At 40.5% G+C, this 14,038-nt stretch overlaps 1 protein-coding gene across 1 annotated transcript in view; it reads right to left on the bottom strand.

The window, feature by feature from the left end:
* TAPT1 (transmembrane anterior posterior transformation 1) overlaps positions 1 to 13,467 on the bottom strand; it is a 50,702-nt gene extending 37,235 nt beyond the window's left edge. The window contains exons 1-3 of the mRNA XM_082315982.1: positions 13,212 to 13,467; positions 8,279 to 8,409; positions 3,877 to 3,995 (exon numbers count right to left, since the gene is read on the bottom strand). Of these exons, the coding sequence (XP_082172108.1) occupies positions 3,877 to 3,995; positions 8,279 to 8,409; positions 13,212 to 13,452 (491 nt within the window). The 5' untranslated portion in view covers positions 13,453 to 13,467. The remainder of the gene's footprint in view (positions 1 to 3,876; positions 3,996 to 8,278; positions 8,410 to 13,211) is intronic.
* Between the last annotated feature and the right edge of the window lie 571 nt (positions 13,468 to 14,038).

The raw sequence follows: 14,038 nt of genomic DNA, 5'->3' as shown, positions 1-14,038 counted from the left end.
AATATGAACAAAGAAATAATGCCCATAATAAGAATGCCAGTATATTTGTTTGTTTTGGTTTGTTTGGGTTTTTTTTCTTGAGATGCTTTCTTTATACAGTTTCTTTCTTGAAGTAATGCCGTTCTATTTATTTCCTAATGAAAAGCATAAATCTATGATTTCACAGGAGGGCAATGGAAATTTTAAGAGGTACATATAATACAACTGAAGTTAATGATGTTATTGCTGACAGGACCTAAATTCACTTATTTCAGGGAGAAGAGAGCAGAGTAAAAAACACAGAACACATATTTATAATCTGTATCTATTTCCACATGGAAGAAATGTAAAGATCTTGTCAATCAATCTTCACATATAAGAAAATTCATAATCTACTTCTGTATTTTCTTGAGAAAGCTAGAATTTGGAGGGGAAAAAAAAAAGTCTCACTTTCCATAACAAGTCCTTAGTTGCTTTGTGGACAAGATGTAAAATGCTTTTAAGTGTAATTAAATTGGGAGTCCCATCAGAGTTTCACTAACATACCATTTTAGCTTTCATATCATGGTGTTTTTCAAATAATACAGATGAGCTTTTCCACATTCCCACAAGAGCTTTTACTGGTGTGCAACATATTTTCAAGAAAAACAGAAAGTTAGCTCTACAAAAGTGCTCCAAAACAAGCACAGATATTAATCTGCCCAGAATCTCTGGGTCTGAGGTATTAACAAAAAAAAATGTGCCTGAATTGTAAAAGGAAACCGTACGTTTCAACCACAGGTAGAGTTAGTTTTAGGAACCCATCATCAAGGATTGTAATTCTGAAGAGAACTCCACCAGGTCCACTTCTCTCTCTACCTTAGATTTGCTGTTCCAGCAAAGTATGTGCTTTTATGTCTTTATATTAAAATATAAGACTATTTTAATAAAATGAGAGTAGTTTATAACATTCGAAGAGAATAATTTAGGAAACTTCCTTCCATGACTTGGAAGAAAATATAGCAGAGCTGATTTTTTTTTTTTTTTTTTTTGTAATTTCAGAAGATGTAATTTAATTTTGTGAAGTGTTTGTTAATTTTTTTAAGAGCACCCTACTATTTACAGAGCACAGCAGTAATGAAGTTGCACCTGCCAAAACCACCACAATCTGATGATTCAGCCTCTGCCAGTTTGACCATAGCAATTTAACCAGCAGTTTAGTTAATGACAGAATCTTGGATGCTTCTGACTGAAATTTTCAAAGTTTTAGAGTCTCTTTAAAACAGCTATGTTAACACCAATGTAGCTCTGACAAATACACAGAACTAAATTTACTCAAGAGGAAAGATCAAGTGATGAGGAATGACGACTTAGCAAACTGAAGCACTTACACTGTCTAGGGAGAAAAAAGAAACAAATTTCCTTAAGATACGTTACTCTTTGTTCCCTTTCAGAGCTCTGTAAACCGGAATATTAAAACGTGTGGAACAGGCTATAAAGCACTCCCCCTACATTTAAGCACTGCACACAATACCATAGACAGGAATTAGCCCATCTTACGTAAGATGTGGTTTTACTGTTTTAAAGAACTAATGGGTAATATAAACTTTTTCTACACTGAGAAGAGCAGAAAGAGTTATGAGGAAATAGATGGAACTGGAGTAAACTGGGAGGGAGACAGAACACTCACTGCTCAATCACTTCACTGAGATGTTGAGAAAAGAGTCAAGATGAAGGGAGGAGCACTTTTATTTACTACACAGAATGGAATATGATGTGGCAGGTTCAAATAACAACTAGTCATGTCTCTCAACACTTACTTGACATTTGTGAGGAAGAGCAAGCTAAAAGATAAACAGCCACCTGCTTTATAAGTACCTTTTATAATTACAGACGTGTTTTACCTATTGAACTCTATTTTGTTACAAACACATAAAAATGTATTTCCTGAGCTAGAAGAAAATCCCAAATTTTTTTTTTCCATAACAAATCAAATCAGCGTAACTAGAACAACAACAACAAAAAAATCCCCAAAAGCAAAGTACACGTTCTGAATATCTGGAAATAAGAATCATTACATCTGAAAAAGTTCCATTACATACTATAAACATGAATTGTGAACCATCCAATAGAAAGCCACCAACTTTAAAACATTAATGAATTAGACAAAGCCTCAAGTAGTGAACAAGTAAAGAGATTCTAGGGAAATGAATTCCATAAACATTTGAGGAAACTGTGACAAAAGAAATTGCTTCAGGAGTTGTTACAAAAATAAAGCCTTCTTCATTCAAGATGATCTCAGTTTCACTGCATCTTACCTGATAACACTTGAAAGTTAACATAGCCAAGTTGATAAGATTTAACTGCATTCTATCCTGCCTTACACACTAAAAATACTGTCAAGCAAGCAGACTAAGTTTTAACATTGCAGGTGTATGTACATATATATACATACATACACACACACACACACACGTGAGTGTATATGGTATTTTCAATGTTGCTTTCTTCAGTATATTGAACAATACCCCAAACCAGCAACTGGTCTTTCAAATTTTTAATTGTAATTTCAGAAGAGCAGCAAATTTGTTTGTCAAAAGCAAAGCTGAGTTTATAGACAAGGAAGAACACTTTTTAAAACAGAAAAAAGTAGTAAGATCCAAATGATAGATTAAAATCCATTACATTGACCTTAATTTTAATATTTTAGCAATAGCATCCATCCATATTTACAAATAGGCATAGAATTTGACTTGTCATCAGGTTAAAACTAAATAGCTGCCATATTTTTTACACAGCTAGGAAAACTTTTAACATAATGAAAGTCTGAGATTCAGCTCAAAATTAGCGGCACAATAAAATATTAGAGACTGCCACCTAGTGCCTATGTTAAGCATCACCCAAGTGCAAACATTTCAGCTTAAGACTATAAAATATTATTTCTTATGCAACTAGACTAGCATTTTCTCTGATCAGAATATACACTCTAAAGTATGGATCTAAAACCACTTCACATATAAAAGACTATTAATAATGCAAATGCAAGCAACTCAATTTTAAAAGTAAATAAATAAATAAATCAGCTACTGTAAGTTAACTTAAAAGTTTGGGGGAATCCAGAATGAAAAGCCTGAAGTCCTTATTTATTCAAGGAAAAATTACAACATCAATACAAATACTCCTCTTCTTTTAGGCTACACCTAAGACTTACATAATCAGCTTTATCACGAAGTAGCCACTTTTATCAAGGAAATTAATTCTATCCAATTTTTGATGCCTTCACCAGAAAGGCAAAGCAAAAATCCTATGTATTAGCAACTTCTTCTTAGTATTGATCTGAACAAAAAAGCAAGGGGTTAAGATCTAAAATTTCTTAATATTATTCTGATTAGCTAGTCCCATCCAATTACTCTCTAAGACTCTCTGAAGGAAAGAAAATAACAAATTTTACACAGGGATCCTTTGGGCAAAGTTTACCATGGAAATAAGGAAAACTTTTGTTGTTGTGAAAAAATCAAATGTTTGTTTCAATATCAGAGAGTCTATCAAAAGACATGAGCCAAGTCATTAACTCAAGTCTAAGAAATCTCAAAACACTGTTCAAATAGATGTTAGTTAAAAGAACAAAACTACAGGGTAAGGTTACATCTCTGTCCTTTACTAACCTGAATATGCCTAAGTGGTGCTGTTATCAAACTGTTGTGTCTGAAGGAAACAAGGATGACAGTTGGTGCCTGGTGGCAAAGCTTTAAGGTCCCACACACCTTTGCTTGCGCTAGTTTAGACCAAAACTTCTACTTTCAGTGGAAGAAGTCATTAGTAGTTCAAATGGCACTGAAAAGCCATAAAATTAAGCACACACATAAACAGAGAAACATTATTTAAGGGTATCAACACCTTTCTCTTGAATCAACTTACCGTAAGCCATAGCAAGGCAAAGTGATGAACCGGAACATTGCCAGAAAAACTCTCAAAGGAAGCAGGGTGAATACATACAGAAAAGCATCCAGGCACAAAAAGATTCCAAAAAACATCAACTATATTACAAAAATAAAACAGAAGTACGTTAGTAGTTTATAAAGAGTTACAAAAAGTTTATAAAGAATTATATTATTTTATGAAAAATACATTTACATAAGACTAATTAAGCAAATAAGCACAATACTCTCACTTGTTCAATCAGATGAACTGTAAGAAAAATAACATGCTATGTACTGGAAAGACTATTCAGCAAAAATTCTGCACCACAAGGTCCAAGCAGCAAGGCTTCTGCACACTTCCATGGCTCACCGAACTCAGTCTTTATTGAACAGATGAACTGCACTTGGATGTAACTGTAGCTCATTTTCCAATGGTGACTTTCCTCTAAGGTTACAAAATGTTTTTAACCTTAGGAAAAAAATGTAGAGCTGTGTGTACATGTGCACAGCCATCTTCTGCCTACATCCTTTTTAATAATTTTTTTTTTTTTTAACCTTGTTAGTTTTCTATTGCACAGTTAATTACAGCTGTGGTAGTTCTCCTTCAGAGAATATCCACCTTTTTCATACAAGGAAGAATATAAAACATGAAGAGGTAAACTTCCAGTTGCCCTCAGTTTAAATGCTTTAACCTTAATTTACAGAAACAGTTAAAACCATTTCATTACAGCCAGAAGCCAAGCAACTCTATGATAATTAAACTAGACGTAAATTCTGCAATTAGAAAGCTCTTATATACCAGACTCTCCCCGCATGACATTCCTTCTTTATCTGCTCTTTGAATCTATCTAATATGCACCTGAATGGGGCTCTAGGTTTATGCTTTTATGCCTCTGTCAGACCAGAAGCTAGTGGTTTTTTCTGCAAGGAAAATCACATAAAAAGGCAAGCTTAACTGGCTACACAATTAAGGCTAGCAACAACTAAGCTGGCCCAGATATCCAGGACAGGTATGCATTTACACATGAAAGTTGTAAGTATTGCTGATGGGAAAGGAAGACACTGGTTGGAGGTGGGGGGGGGGTGGGGGGGAAGTAAACCAAAGCACAAGTAAATTACTTTTATCTCCCACAATCTCTTTGCCTTTCAAAACACCTTTGTTGTCAGCTTGCACAACAGCCAGGTCAATGTCCAATGAGCTCAGGTCACTGATGAGAACCTTTCTCTCATGCTTACTCCTCTCATCTTTGTACCTTTGAAAGCAGCCCTACAGAGTACATTCCAGTACATCTATCTGCAAGCCACAGACTGACTCAGGCATAAGAGCACGGCTATCATCTCTAAGCTGTTGCTTTCCCTTATAACACTATTTCTACCTTCTCCAGTCTGTACTTCAATACCATCACGACATTAAGGTCTCCACCCTGATATTCACTTATTCACCTCTAGTACCACTTTGTAAAATTTCAGCAGAGAGTTATCATTCAAAATTATCAAGAGCCGTGGTTACAAATAATAGATGAATTTATGCATTGCATTTTAATATGCCATCAAGTTACCTATTTCTTTGCTAACTTTTAAACCAGGTGCTGACTACTGGAGCTGAACATGCTTTTTTTTTTAATCCTTAACCTAAGCAAAATATAAAGATAGCCTGTCATTTTGCCCCTGTATTCTTTGAGGGCATCTTTAAAATCTAGAAAAACAATTCGGCATTTTCTTTTTGATTCAGACAGACTTTTTCTCTGCCTGAGTATAATCATGTTTTTTCCTATTCTATAAGCTTGCATTAATATTTGCAATTATCGTTTAATGTCCTCATTTTCCTAATTTTTTACAACATTGCACTTGCACACTTACATGCACCCGCTGAAATATAATCAGCACTGAACCTTCCACTTATTTCTGTAAGCCTTATGTTTGCTGTTACATTCCAGGTACTGAGGAGCTAACAGAGAAGCTTACAGAGTTTTTACATCATCATAACTGTATTTTAGCAAAAGAGCACAAAGTTTAATTTTGAGATCCATTGACAGGTGTTCCCTTAAGACAGCAGGAATAGAGACCACCTTTTCCTTTAGTATATATAATCTATTACAATGAAGAGCTGCCACTGACACTGCACAAAAAGCTCAAGTGGAAGTAGCGTTTATATTACAAATTATCTAGCTTCTCTAAATAAAAAAGGAGTATTCAGAACAATAACAACAAAAATACTACCCTTTTAACATCACACCCCACTCTAAAATTACATACATGTAATAAGTGCATGTTAAAGAATATCTCCTGAGATTAAGCATTGATAAATTTATTCCAGTTTATTCTCACTCTACCCAATTATGATTTTCATTCCTAGTCTGTAACTATACTATTAGGTAGTAAACAATACAAGCCATTATGAAAATTCTTCTCTTCCTTTCCTGGTGTCTCATGTGCTTCATTTCAATTAAGCAGACTTTTGAATCACACAGTCAAGCAATTCCTCCAATAGGCAATGATTTGTACACTATTTAGTTTGCTTTCTAGGTGCTCATCATCATACTTTTTCAATTTTTTTCGACAAGTATGATTCAATTTGATATAGCTAGTATGTATACTAACCTGGACTAAGCCCATGCAAAGAAGTAACAAATTTATTTCATAATCTCTCTATGAAAAGATAACTACGACTTTTTAAATCTATCTGCTTACTACTCAGTTTCATATTCTTTCATATTCAAAGTACACACTGAAGTTTGATTTACCATGTAAAAACCATCAATTTCACCACTTACAGCATCAACCTTATTTATGGAAGTCTGTTGGCCTTCACTTGTTCTTACATACTGAAAGTTTTATTGGGAATCTATGGTGATGATCCTTCAGAATAATTTCTGTGGCTTGGAGACGGCACGTAATAGTCTATATAATTACAATGGAAATGATGTAGAACTGCTATACTGTTCAGCTGAGACTCTACCATAATTGGAGTATTCTACTGTAAACTGGAATGGGTGAACAGTGAGGATGCGAAGACACCATCCCTGGAGATGTTCAAAGCCCAACTGGATCTGGTCCTGAGCAACCTGTTGTCACCTGTTGGTGATCACTACATCATCGCCAGAGGTCCAGCCCAGTCTCATCCATACTTACTCATACATACAGTTACTGCAGTAACTGACTGGGAACTTAGTTTTGTAAAACCAGGTCTCATCATGGTCCAAGGATGAACTTAATGATACTGAAGGGGGAACCTGAGTGCTGCTGACAAAGGGTATCCTACTCTCCCTCCCTCCTCCACTGCTCTTCCATCCTTTTACCCCTACTCCAAGCTATACAGCTCCCCTTCCGCCCTTGTGTAGGCTCTGGATTCTCAAGAATATTGGCTGAGCAATTCAGCTCACTATCCTGGCAAAGAACAAACAGAGCAAGAAAAGTGAAGCATTCACTGCCGCATGAGCTGATTTAACTCCGAGAACGGTCCTACAAGCACCACAACTCATGCAAAACAGGCAGCATGCGTAAGGCAGGAGACTGAAGTGGGAGGAACAGCGAAACAAGACTTTTTCCTTCAACATAAGTTAGGGATAAATTGACTTAGCTCTACCGTGTAACTTCATCCGTAGAGGTTTTGAGAATTTTAGCAATATGACTTTTAATGTTATCGTTACACTGCAGGCTAACCTTATTACCAATATTGCCGTACTCCTCATTCTTGAGCATATTCCTGCTGCCTCCCAAATCCGACACCCTCTTCTACAGGGCTTCAAAATGGTTAAGCCAGAATAAAACTCCCTTCTACATTACAGCACTGGAATTTGCTCACTGCAGGGCCAGAATTATATCTAAGCTGACATAAAGGAGGTGGCAGGAATGCCTCAGGAAGGGCCATAGCACTGGGATAGAGAGGGAAGATGCAGTAAACAGTGGCAAGAAGCAAAATAGAAGGCTATGAAAATTAAGTTAAAAACCTTAGACAGAAACTCATCCATCACCATATTTTTAAAGGACTGAAATCTTCCCACCCTCAAAACATTTTAGACTGGAAAGATCTTTAAACAATTTTTTTTTTTTAATGTAAAATTACATTTTGCAGTAAAAAGTCTTCCTTTGCTTGACTATTCCTTTAAGGATCAGTGACATCTTTATATTTGAATTAATTTGTCATCATCTGGACTTGAAAATTACCCATGTCAGTATCTACTAATAACATCAACAAATGGCCATGAGTTGCCAGCAGCAACAAGCAAACATAGGCAACAAAAACTGAAATACAAATGTTTAAGTTACTGACACTTACAATTATAAATGTTTAAATCTTTTTAGTACCAAAAGTGTTTGAAAAATAAATATTTCTTTAAATAATTTAATGCAACAGATTTCATCTCTAAATTAAAATGAATCTTAAAAGAATACTTCACCTTTTCCAGTTCTTTTGGTATCCGCATGCATGTGTATACTCTCTCTCTCCGCTCCGTGTATTTTGCTTCATTGTGTTCAAGGAAGTAACCTCTTGTTAGCTCAGCACTGATGAATCTCAGCAATGAAAGATCTACATTCAGGAACACACATAAGCAGAAGACACTTCAGGCATGACCTCCAACGAATGAGAAGGGAGCTATGCTTTTGTTACTTGCTACGTGCTTCATTTACACCACATCTAGCCCAGAAGGTTTCTGCTGATAGTAACCACAATGTCAAATAACTTGGTATAGAAGGAGCTATATGAGAAGCTCCCAACAAAAAAAACCAAGCTACTTTTTCTAGTCAATCATTTTCATCAGACATCTCACTTCTCCAAAACATTACTCAAAGCAGCTGCACTGAATGCGATATGCTGAGTGGATCTAATCCTTAACATACTGATAGTCCACCTAAATTTACTAAACTCTATTTTAGACTTTTTAAAAGCTATTTTCTCTCTCAGCAACACTAGCAACTTGTTCTTTATTTTAAAGAACAACTTTCTCTAAGATCAAAACGTTCATGGATACATGATCCCAAGTGATTCAGTGCACAAACAGTACAAGCATGCTCATCATTTGATTATCAGACCCAAGCCTTTCAAGACCAAAAAGTAATCGAGCGCACACAGGTCTTCTGCATTTTAAGAGCTGTAGGTAAATAAGCCAAAGGCTGACTGACCTATGTTTAGTCAACTCATAGGGCTTCTAAGAAAAGCCTTTGTACAGCATAGTCTTGCAAAAGGAAATAAAATATGGAATTATAATTATGAAAATTCAGGCTGTCAGCATAAGGAGGCTGAGCTTAAGCTTCGACACTCACTGACAAGGTCTGACATTACTACCTCCTGGTAACACTTCAGCAGTGACAGAACACTACAATAAAGTACAACATTTCTGGTTATTGTTAGCATTTAAAAATAGAAACTCTCAGTGTTCACACAACATCCAAAAGATGGAAATCACTTATCTAGACAGACACGTGAAAAGCTACAGTGCATTTATCATGACACAAGAACATGCTCACAAATAGTAAATTCACATTTTAGCCAAAGTGTTAGTGACTACTGGTGGTGGGTAGGGGTGGACCTTGCATGGTACAATGCTCCACATCTCTGGAGTGAGGAAGAGGCTGGGTAACACACCCCTGGTAAAATAGCCTAGATAATAGCTGTTAAGAAAGGACTGCAAGTATAGGTGCTACGCGTGAAGAGTTCACCCAAAACTGTCTGAGGTAGTGGCTTCTCAATATTCATCACACTGAAGGTGACGACAACCATTAGCTGGAAGAGTAGCCAGAAAATTATGCAAAAATTACGCAGAAAATTAAGTTTCAAAGCAAAGAAGAAATCAGCTCAAACAGAAGCACAAAAGAAGCAGAAGAGGCAGGGTGTGCTTATAACCTACACTGCCTTGGGTGGGGGGCACGTGTGTTCAGTGTGATTAGAACTTATGGGGATTACAAACAGGCATTTTGAAGTTTGCAGTGCTGTATTAACATTCTGTGTAGGTCTAGGATTGTGATTTATCATATTGCTGATACTGATCACAGCTATATAATTCACTGACTGCTGGTTAATTATGTATTGTTAATAAATCATTTAAGTCATCATTTGCTTTAAACTATGTGAACTTAACAGTTTTTCCCTGTATGAGCTTATTTGGATAGTGATTTTGATGATTTATATATTACAGATCCACTTCTAGTAATTAGGCCAAAGCTACTGTAAGCCTTAAAGGTATTTATTTTAAAACAAACAAAACCAACATGCAGTTTAATAAGTAGTAAAAAACCAATATTGACATGTAAAGTTTCAATCGAAGTTCATTCCAGTGAAATACGGCAGAAGTTCATACCACTAAATCATTGTTCAGATCTCTTGCAAACCTGTTTTCTGGAGTCTTCCTTTGTAACACTATCACTTGCAACTTTTTTGTTTTTCCCAATTCTTTCTTGTTTAAAAAGTTAAAAGTAAAAACCTTCAGTATAAACACACAAATTAACTACTCTGTTAACTGCCCAAGTGTATTTTCTTCCACCTCAGATAACCGACCTTCTCTAACTTAAAAATAATGCATCTCAAACAACTGAAGTTTCCTGCAAAGTATGGGCAACCATCACGACTTACGGGTCCCCTCCAACTTGAGATATTCTGTGATTCTAACTAATGAGCTATTTGTTCCCCACTCCTTACCTCACACAAACTGGTTCATGGGCCTATTGTTAAAAAACAAATTATTTTAACTTTCCTCCACCTGGCTAGACTTTCATGCCCTAGGTATTAAGAGAGAATCACTCCTCATGACTGAGGTTGATCAATACACAAGCTCCAGACTGTGATTGCAAAACAATCTCTCCAGTGACAGCGACTGTGTACACTGAAGCACACAGTCGCTCAGCCAGCTCCTTTCTGAGCACTTACTGCCACCCAGCATCAGCCCTACTTCTGTGCCAGCTGTGAAACAGATCAGTGGCTGACCCTGTAGGAAAAACACGGCAAGCAAAAGAACAGGATGAGACACCAAGGCAGGACAGAGTAATAAATCATCGGAAACACGGCTCAATTCTGCTATCAAAGCATCATTTTCTTTTAAAAATAAGTCAACACTCTTATTCCTACTTCAAATTCCTTCCCTACTTCAAATTTCCCTCCTTTGCAGTCAGAAAGTTTTAGATTGTGGCCTAAGTTTAAGCTGTTCAGATAGCACACTCTTAACGCTTAAAGTATTCTCATTTATCTCCCCACCTCAGGACAGAAAAGCACAAGCATCTTCAAAACATAAAAGACCACTAATTCCTTCAAGGTAAAAAGATAATGATTTACTCAAGTTATACTCGAATGCATAGCTACACAAAGGATAACCATTAACCAGAAATGGAGAGGAAAATTTGTGCAAACACGAAATGCACTGGGCCACAATAATTTTCTATTGTTATATAATCATAACTTTAATCCTAAATGCAACAATTCCAGGCACTCACTTCACTTCCATCAGTCCTAAATACACACTTCTTCCACAAACACTCAAATAATCAATCAAGACTAAAACAGCACATTATTTTTTTAAAAAACAAGTATTTTCTTCTCCTCTAAACAACTTCTCTGCACAGTACTGGTCCTGCTTTACTATCTTGAAAAAGCCCTACTTCTACCTACTAGTTAACATATTGCTACCATTAGATGAGTCAGAATTTTTAGCTGCTCTATCAAGCAGCCTGTTCTTCTAATGTTTTCTTGTCCTGAAGAGTCAGAAAGCACCAATGATTTTTAACTATTTTTTAATTTAAAATCAACTGCTGGAAGATAGTTAGGAAATACCCCCCCACACACAAATAAAAATTTCCTTACTTTTCACAAAGTTATTCAGTTCAGCTCTCTTTCAGGCACATCAGTATGTATTGTGACCATTCTTTTTTTCACCACAAAGCAATTCATAATACTACAATCAAGCCAATTCCTTACAACTATGGAAATTACATCACTTTCATCGATAGCACAGAAGTGCAGTCAATGATGCTGCATGTCCTATGACATAACACGTGTCAGAAATGGACATAGCACCTGTCAAGCTTAGAAGGAAACCACTGAATTGTTGGCAGATCATTTAAGTTAAATACTAATTCCCATTTTTTCCTTTTTATATTAGGTAAGACCTGCGGTATCACATTCAAGCCAACACTGACGCAGAAAGCCTGGAAATCTGAACACCACTTTGAGCACCTTCCACATTTTCAGCAAGCCACTCAATTAAGAATATGGTGCTAATAAAGTTATTTATAACCTTACCAACGCTAAATCAACCCTGCCGCACATGGGCACTGAGTGACAATTTTGACAAAAAAGGCAGGGCTATTTTCAAAAATTACTCTGTAGATACCTGAAATAACCAGTTCAAGTGTAAATGTAAATATAGCTGCACGTTGATAGCAAAGGCCATGATATTTTCCCTTATTTCTCCCTATAAAATGCTCAGCTAGTAAGCTGCATTTAGTTTAAAAGACTTTTCATAATCTGCATGCAACTTCAAGGCTCTAACGGCAGCGTTACTTTCAGTAGCAGAGGCAAAGACTACTGGACTCGCAGCTCCGCGTACGTAACAAGAAACGCGAAGGCGATGAAGCGTTTCTCGTACTTGAGGAAGAAAGTTGGGCGCGCCCGCAGCGCCCCGGGCCCGCGGGGCTCGGGAGGCGCAGGGCCCAGCTCCCACCCGCCCCGCTCCCGTCAGGAACCGCCGGGCGACGCGCTGCTGCGGTCACGCCGCGGCAGGTGCCGAGCCTCACCACCTGAGCTGCAGCTTCAGCGTAGAACAGGCACACACCGGTGGATGATGCCCTTGGGGCGTAACAGCCTCCCGACGGTTCCCAACTAACGTGCTGCCTGCCAGGGCACAGGGACTTCGCTGCCGCCGCTCCCGGCAGGGACGCGGCCAGCCGCGCCGAGGGGCGTTATCTCACTGACGCGGGCGAGTTCACTGACTACGCTTACGGGCAGGGGGCGAAGAGGCAGCGGGGCCGGCGGGAAGCTGCCCGCCCGCCCGGCCCCGCTGCCGGGGCGGCTGCACGCCGCCGCTCCCCGGGCCCGCGGGGTCCCGGCGCACTTTTCGAAGTCGCTCGCCGAAGTTCGCACGGGCGGGCGGCCGCGGCGCCCTCAGCCCCGCCTCAGGCACCCACCCCGGCCCCGGCCCCTCGGGCGGGCCGGGCCCAGCCGGGCCGGGCGGCGCCGTGAGGAGCCAACGCTGGCGACGCGCCCCGGAGGCGCCGCCCGCCCCGGGCAGCACCGCCGCGGCCACCCCGGTCCCCCGTGGGGGGCAACCCGGCCGGGTGCCCTCGCTGCCCTCCCCGCGCCCCGGCCTGCGGGAGGAGGCCTCCCGCCCCGCCGCCGCCCCTCACCCGAGAGGCTCCGCTTCTTCTTCCTGCCCCGGTCGCTCTCGTAGAAGCCCAGCGTCTCGGTTCGCTGCTGCGGGGACGACTGCCCCGAGCCGGCGGGAGGCGGCCGCTGCTCGCCGCTCCCCCAGAGAGTTTTCGGCTCCCCGCGGCCGCCGTCCTGCTGCTCCGGGGCGCCGCCGCGCCGTCCGTCCCCGCCGCTGCCCGGCGCGGCGGCGGAGGCAGCGGCGTCGGCAACGCCGGCCATGTTCGCCGCCCGCTCCGCGCCCGCCGCCCCCGAGCCGCGCGCCGCGCCGCGCCCCTGGCGGTGACTCATCACCGCGCGACAGCGGCGAGGCCCGGCCGCCGCGCGAGTGCCCGGCGCGGGGGGCGGGGGGGAAGCCGGCGCGGCGCCATCTTGCTGCGCCGCCGCCGCCGCCGTTAACCGCTTAGGTGCCGGGAGCGCGGCGCTCGCGGCTCGCCTGCCCTCAGCGCCTTCCTCCGCCCGGCCTCGGGGCTTGCCCTGGTGTTACAGGCGCTGCTGGGCGCACAGAATGGCTTTGTGTTAGGGCAGAGATCTGGCGGGCCCTCCGCCGTTGTCGGAAAAAACAAGTGTGTAATGGCCACGGTTTCCCCCGCCGCACAGGCCGGGGAGCGGTAGTTCAAAACAATTGCAAATAACGTCATTAATCTACCCCGCGCCATGCAAATAAAGACCTTGTTCAAAAATGGAAAGCGAGAGGTGAATTATTAACTGTAAAGCCAACAGGACTTCCATGAACTGCGTAACACGTGTTGGACTGGACCGGGCACCTGAGGTCACCGGCCCGCGCTCCCCGCGCTTGGGCAGCTCT

The sequence above is a fragment of the Platalea leucorodia genome (assembly GCF_965183815.1).
Source record: "Platalea leucorodia genome assembly, chromosome: 6".
In the NCBI taxonomy this organism is placed as follows: Eukaryota; Metazoa; Chordata; class Aves; order Pelecaniformes; family Threskiornithidae; genus Platalea; species Platalea leucorodia.
This window is presented reverse-complemented; position numbering and strand designations above follow the sequence as displayed.